Source organism: Galeopterus variegatus, unplaced genomic scaffold (assembly GCF_000696425.1).
Source record: "Galeopterus variegatus unplaced genomic scaffold, G_variegatus-3.0.2 Scaffold7112, whole genome shotgun sequence".
NCBI classification, from domain to species: Eukaryota; Metazoa; Chordata; class Mammalia; order Dermoptera; family Cynocephalidae; genus Galeopterus; species Galeopterus variegatus.
Window position 1 is genome coordinate 4,531 of NW_007733223.1, and position 6,665 is coordinate 11,195.

Sequence of the window (6,665 nt, forward strand, 5' to 3'; positions counted from 1 at the left end):
CAAGATGAGACCCTGTCACCTTTCTCACGCACTGTCCTTAAAAGCTTTGGTCTCTGAAAGATGGTGCTTCCCTGGCACCTCCTTAGCAATAGTGTTGTAGCTTTGGGTTGTCGGAATCTTCATGGCATACTTATTATTTCCCCATTAAAAGCATTTAAAGGAGAGCAATGGCCTTGGACTGTCTCCACCCTGGTTACCACCTGGGGGGATTACCGTTATATCATTAAGCAATGCCCTTTCCAACTGCTGTAAACCAAGCTGAGAGGGGTTGGGGACTGTGACTCTACTTTAAGCTTGAATGATGGTTTTCCCTAACCCAAGAGACCAAGAGCATGCAGACACTGCCTGGACAAGTGTCCCGAAGTGGGGAGGGGCCAAGAGAAGACCAACTCCGCCACGGCTGCCATTTGCCAAACGGTCCCTTCCCAGCGCCATGCCCAGCATGGAACCCAGCATGCCTCCTGCCTAGAGCCCAGAGCCCAGCCAGTCCAGCTCAACCCTTGTGCCACCCTTTTCTCTATTGCTCTTTAAACTAAGAAAACACTTCCCCTGCCAGCCCTCAGTGGCCCAGGTGGAGTGTTGGGGGCACTTACTGACGTCCACTACTCTTCTCTTGCAGTTTCCTGCTTTTTCAACTTCACCAGCCCCTCTGGGGTCGTCCTGTCTCCCAACTACCCAGAGGACTACGGCAACCACCTCCACTGCGTCTGGCTCATCCTGGCCAGGCCCGAGAGCCGCATCCACCTGGCCTTTAATGACATTGACGTGGAGCCTCAGTTTGATTTCCTGGTCATCAAGGATGGGGCCACCGCTGAGGCCCCTGTCCTGGGCACCTTCTCAGGAAACCAGCTTCCTTCCTCCATCACAAGCAGTGGCCACGTGGCCCGTCTCGAGTTCCAGACTGACCACTCCACGGGGAAGAGGGGCTTCAACATCACCTTTACCAGTGAGTCCTCCCCTTGTCGCCAGCTGACCATGCCTCTGAGTGTCTCCCATGGGGAGTGTTGATGGGCCAGTTCCAAGGACATTGCTGGGCTGCAGTGCCCCGGCACAGAGCTCCCAGCAGGACCAGGAAAAAGCATAAAGCTCTGGCTGCTGGGCAGGGGGCTCTTTTCTGTGGAGTCACTCTCTTTGGAGCGTTTGTTTCCCATAGATGTGATATACAATGTACAAGGAGACTGGAACCTCATGTTTCCCTTTCACTTGCCCCCTCCTAGAAGGCCCAGCTAGACCTGGGGAGGGCACAAGGGAGAGAAGACCTCTGTCATTCTCTCATTAGCTCCTAGTTCCCTCTCTGATGTGCTGCCCCAAATCCCTGAGTTCCCGCTTACTGTTGACCTCTGGTGTCTCTGGCGGGGCTGCTCACATTCTGCTTTGCCCAGTTCTCATTCCCATAGCCAAATCAAAAATAATGATTTGGAGCCATGTTTGGCTCCAAAGGCTCCAAGAATGGAGCCAACTCTTAGGGCATATCTTCATAGCCCTTCCCAGAGCCACAGTCTGAAAGCTGTTCCCTGCAGTTTCAATCCCAGGCCTCTTTTCTAGAAGCAGTCTGAAGCTCAGTGATAATTATGTTCATTTCTGTATCTCATGGTTACAGTGGGAGCAGGGGTAGGGGCTGAAGCGTGGAGATATGTAGCCACCAAAGAAAGCGAGAAGTGGCTATCAGATTACAGAAGCTATAAAGCTGGTGAACTTGGCCACTGCAAATCATCCTCTGGGGCTGAAGCTGGGTCTGCCTGTGCGGTTAGATCCTTTCCCAGAGGAAGCTTATGAAATGTCAGTCCCCAATTCAAGCCCTGTCCCACGCCCACAAACACATGCATAGAACTCATCTTTTTGACAGCACTGATCTCCATCCCCACTCCCACCCTTGTCACAGAAGCCTTGCCTCCTTGTCCCACCTGTTCCTGGGGCCCAGTTGAGGTGAAGACATTAAGTACTACATGGTGGGCCACTTGGAATCCCAGATTCCAAGGAACCAGCCAGGCTAAAGCCCTGTTCCCCTCACCACCCTTCATTAGGATACCAGACTTGCTGGAAACAATTGGCCTTCTCAGGTGTGTCTCCTTCGGGGGATTCCTGTTTCCATCGTCCTTGGGCAGGAGGAAGTAGAGCCCAGCTCTGTCTTCTTTCCTAATCTTCCTAGTCTAGCACTGAAGTACTGGGTTTCAGCTTATCTGTCCTCCTGCCTGCTCTCCCCATGAGATCATGAGCTCTGGAAAGGAGCGGACGTGTATTACCTTCCATCCCCTCTGCCCAGCACAGGGCAAACATGTGGTAAGGATCAGCAAACACTTATTGAATGGAAGGACCCACAAAGGACCAAATGCTCTTTCTTACCCTGGCGGGAGCAGGAAGAACAAGCATAAGAGCTATCCCAAGGAAGCCCACTCATCCCAGATGACGAGGCCTAGAAACTCTGTGGGTTCAAAGTAGGTGTGTACGCTGAGCAGGGACTCGGAGCAAAAAGGGATTCTCATAGTTTCCGAGGAAAATTGCATCCTAGTGAGCCCCCACTTTCCAGGAAAGGAGCACATGCTGAGTAGATGGGAGGAGGAGGCTGAGGCATCCCAGAGGGTGAGTTTCACATTGAGGGCAGCGCACAGACCTGAGAACCCACCTTACTAAACATTTCTTTCCGAGGTTTATCCACCATTGTAAAAAGATACACAGCCAATAAGTGAATATTCAAAAAGGGGACAGGTCAAAGAAGAAATGTTAACTACACCCCAAATCCCCCCAGCCAGAAAAGATTCTTGCCAACGTTTGGTGAACACTATTACAGATATCATATTTCTCTATGCACTTATACAGGTAGAGAGTTGGATGGATATATAGAAATAATTTATTAAAATCTGGACCCATCATAGGCCTTCTGAATCAGAATCTCTAAGGGGATGAGGCCCCAGAATCTACATTTTATTCAGATGCACGCAGCGAAACGGTGGTCCAACGTTTGGTGAACACTATTACAGATATCATATTTCTCTATGCACTTATACAGGTAGACAGTTGGATGGATATATAGAAATAATTTATTAAAATCTGGACCCATCATAGGCCTTCTGAATCAGAATTTCTAAGGGGATGAGGCCCCAGAATCTACATTTTATTCAGATGCACGCAGCGAAACGGTGGTCGGTGGACAAGTGTTCCGGAGCTAGTGCAGTCTCCCCCGCAGGCCACTCGTCTGCTCCCACATCGCAGCTGATGATCATCGAGGCAGAGCGTGAGCAGGCTGCTGTCAGCGAGCTCACCTCCCAGACGGCATGCTCCGCGGCTGGCGAGCACTCACTGCTGTCCCTTATGTTGACTTGACACCTCTGTCCCTGCAACAAGGACCAGTGATCTCGTTTCCACCCCTAGTGCCCTTGGGCATAAACCTACTCCTTCTTCCACATGGAGCATACTAGACAATGATGATAGTAGCTACTGTTTATTGAGCACTTACTGTGTGCCAGACCCTGCTCTGAACACTCTACAGTCATCACTCGTAGCCACAACAAAAAACCCGTGAACTAAGATCCCTTTTCATGCCAGGAAACTGAGGTTTGAAAAGGCACACAGGTAAAAATGGGAAGTGTTTAAATCCTTCACTTAAAGCTTTTGCTCCCAGATGTTGTAAATAGCTCCATATAACTGCTGTGTGTGTGTGTGTGTGTGTGTGTGTGTGTGTGTGCGTGCATGGATATGTGTTCAAGTGTGGTGTGTGTGTGTGTGTGTGTGTGTGTGTGTGTGTGCGTGCATGGATATGTGTTCAAGTGTGCATGCATGTTTGTATGCATATGTGTCTACATGTGCTTGCTGTGTGTGTGTGTGTGTGTGCATGCATGGATATGTGTTCAAGTGTGCATGCATGTTTGTATGCATATGTGTCTACATGTGCTTGTATGCATGTGTGTGTGTGTATGGCTGGTAGGCTTTTGAAAAGAAAACACTTGCACTTCTGGGCGCCAAGCACCACTTTTCTTCCCATTCCATATTTCTAAATGTCAGGGCAACTTCATGGTCACAGTTTCTAATGAAGAAAGGTTGGGAGGCTGAAGTCTGGGCTAGCCTAGATTTTACGTTTTAGAGGGAAGGGCGCTGAAGCCTCAGCTGAGTCCAGGCATGGGGGCATCACAGTCATCTCCATGTCAGGGGCTTCTGCAGCTCATCTGTAGTGGGAAGGAGCACCAACTTTGCAGGCCACTTGCATCCAGAAAAATCCAGCAGCTTCCAGGGCCGCTTCTGCTCCTGAGTGTGTAAGTGTTCCCATCTCTCGGGAATTTCAGCGACCTGTAAAGTGGGTTCTTTAAAGTAGCACATGCCCATGCAGCCATAGAGCGTAATTTCCACCAGAAATTTGCCATTCTTAAATCAGCAGGGATGCAAATCGAGCCTGGCTTCAGAAACATTTAGTGCAGGAACTGTGGCACCCCTGATGGGGGAAGGCTGGGAACGTGCCTGGTGGAGACAGAGTAGGAAAAGGTATGTTTCCATGAAGGGAACAGAAGAAGGAAGGGAACTCATAGTTGACGAGTACTTACTATGCATCAGGTGCTGCACCAAACACTCACTGCTTTCATGTTCATATCAACTTGCATTTTATTTCTATCTCGGAATGACCCTGCAAGTGAAGTATGACCTCCATATGATAGATCAGGAAACTGAGGCTCAGCAAGATTACATAAGTTGCCCAGGCCCACGAAACCAATAAAATTAAATTAAATCTACACTGTTCTGACTCTTTCCTCTCCCCCCTCACTGTTTTATCAATTACCTGAGCAGAATGAGAGGCAGACCTGACAAGAGAAAGGAAAGGAAGGAAATGGCCTCAAATGGGGTTAATTCCAGGGTGCCTACTTTATGATGCTTAGTGTCCATCAGTGTCACAGGATTTACAGTTCAGCTCGCCTGCAGCATAAATGATCCCATAACTGTCTGAAGTTAGGGCAGCACGGAGTGGATTTAACATTGAGGAGACAGAGCTCCTCCTTAACAACACTGAGCCTCAGTTTCCTCATTTGCAGACTGGGGTGGTTATATCTACTTCATAATATCATATGGTATAAGTGAGCCAACATGAGAAACACTCAGCTCACTGAATGATCTATAAATGTCCATTAGAATGAAGTTGGATTAGGTGCTCAGGAAGGCAGGAGATCAAGTTTAACCAGCGTCTGCTTTACACCTAGTGTGGCATGTCATTTCCAATCCTGGGGTCCCAGGTTCTAGGGTATCTAGCTCTCTCTCCAGCATGATAGGTTCTTGGGGAATTGGGGGAGATCTAGGGTTTACCATCATAAGGAAGCTTATTTCTCTGGGGGTCTGTCTGCACACCAGCTCTGTCTAATCATGTCCCTGACATCTATCCACACAGCCTTCCGACACAACGAGTGCCCGGATCCTGGTGTTCCAGTAAATGGCAAACGGTTTGGTGACAGCCTCCAGCTGGGCAGCTCCATCTCCTTCCTTTGTGATGAAGGCTTCCTGGGGACGCAGGGCTCAGAGACAATCACCTGTATCCTAAAAGAGGGCAGCGTGGTCTGGAACAGCGCCGTGCTGCGGTGTGAAGGTATGTACATGCAGGCTGGGGCAGTGGCTGTCAGCCGGAAAGGCTAGGGAGGGAAACCAAGTGACCCGAACCACAGGGTCCCTTTCAGTATCCATCTTTCCTCTTCTCCCAAGACATGGGGCCACCCTCTCACCCTCACACTGGGATGGTAGGGGCTTTATAAGATCATTTGGCATAGGAATTTGAACTGTAACCAGAGATCAAACTGGAGAAATGCTGGCTCTGGACTGTCAGACATCAAAAACACCTCTTCTTTCAATTGGAAACTCTCTATAGCACAGCCATTAGGAGGCTGTTTCCAGCTCCTGCCCAGGGGAGCTTGGCAGCTGAAGCAGCCTTGGCAGTGCTGTGCATTTCTGAGTCTTTCAAGCTGCCTGCCACTCTTCCCTTCTCCACACGCTTATTTCCCCCAGTCCCCTGGATATCTCACAGTCCCGGCCTTTGTGCCCCTGTTAAATGCTGCCTTGATATCCTTGTGGTCAGTCTCCAGGAGGCTCAGCACAGATCAGCCAGAAGAAACTTAGTCTGAAGCAAGCACAAGGCTTCCTGTGGCATCTCCTCAATCCACCACCCTCCCTGCCACACAGGACAGTTTGTGACTCAATTTCAGAGATAGACATCTGTTCCACCAAACTGCAGACATTTAAAACACAGACTAAGCTTCTTGAGGGCAGGAATCATATCAAATTTGTGTACCAAGCACAATGCCTGGCCCAGAATAGGTGTTCAATAAATACTTGTGAATAGAGAGTACCCCAAAACCCATTTGGGGCAGTGATGTTGTCCAAGGAGGCAGGGGCTGTGGTTCTCTCTTCTTGAGAGTTAGAAAGCATCTTCCTCTATCTCATGTGGCAGACAGAGGATAGAGACCTAAGTGACCTCTCAACTTACCCAATCCCCAAACCCAAATCTGAGCACCCTGGCCACAAGTGGAAAGGACAGGAGAAGGAAGAGAGAAGCGTGCCTTAGAGCTCTGCCCCGGAACTGACAGCTAAGTTTACCCAATCCCCAAACCCAAATCTGAGCACCCTGGCCACAAGTGGGAAGGACAGGAGAAGGAAGAGAGAAGCGTGCCTTAGAGCTCTGCCCCGGAACTGACAGCTAA

The 6,665-nt window shown here is 49.5% G+C and overlaps 1 protein-coding gene across 1 annotated transcript in view; it reads left to right on the forward strand.

Annotated features, from left to right (window-relative positions):
- Positions 1 to 619: 619 nt before the first annotated feature.
- Positions 620 to 6,665, forward strand: part of LOC103607093 (CUB and sushi domain-containing protein 2) — a gene marked incomplete at its 5' end in the record, with an annotated part of 107,636 nt that continues 101,590 nt past the window's right edge. The window contains 2 exons of the mRNA XM_008591645.1: positions 620 to 946; positions 5,366 to 5,560. Of these exons, the coding sequence (XP_008589867.1) occupies positions 620 to 946; positions 5,366 to 5,560 (522 nt within the window). The remainder of the gene's footprint in view (positions 947 to 5,365; positions 5,561 to 6,665) is intronic.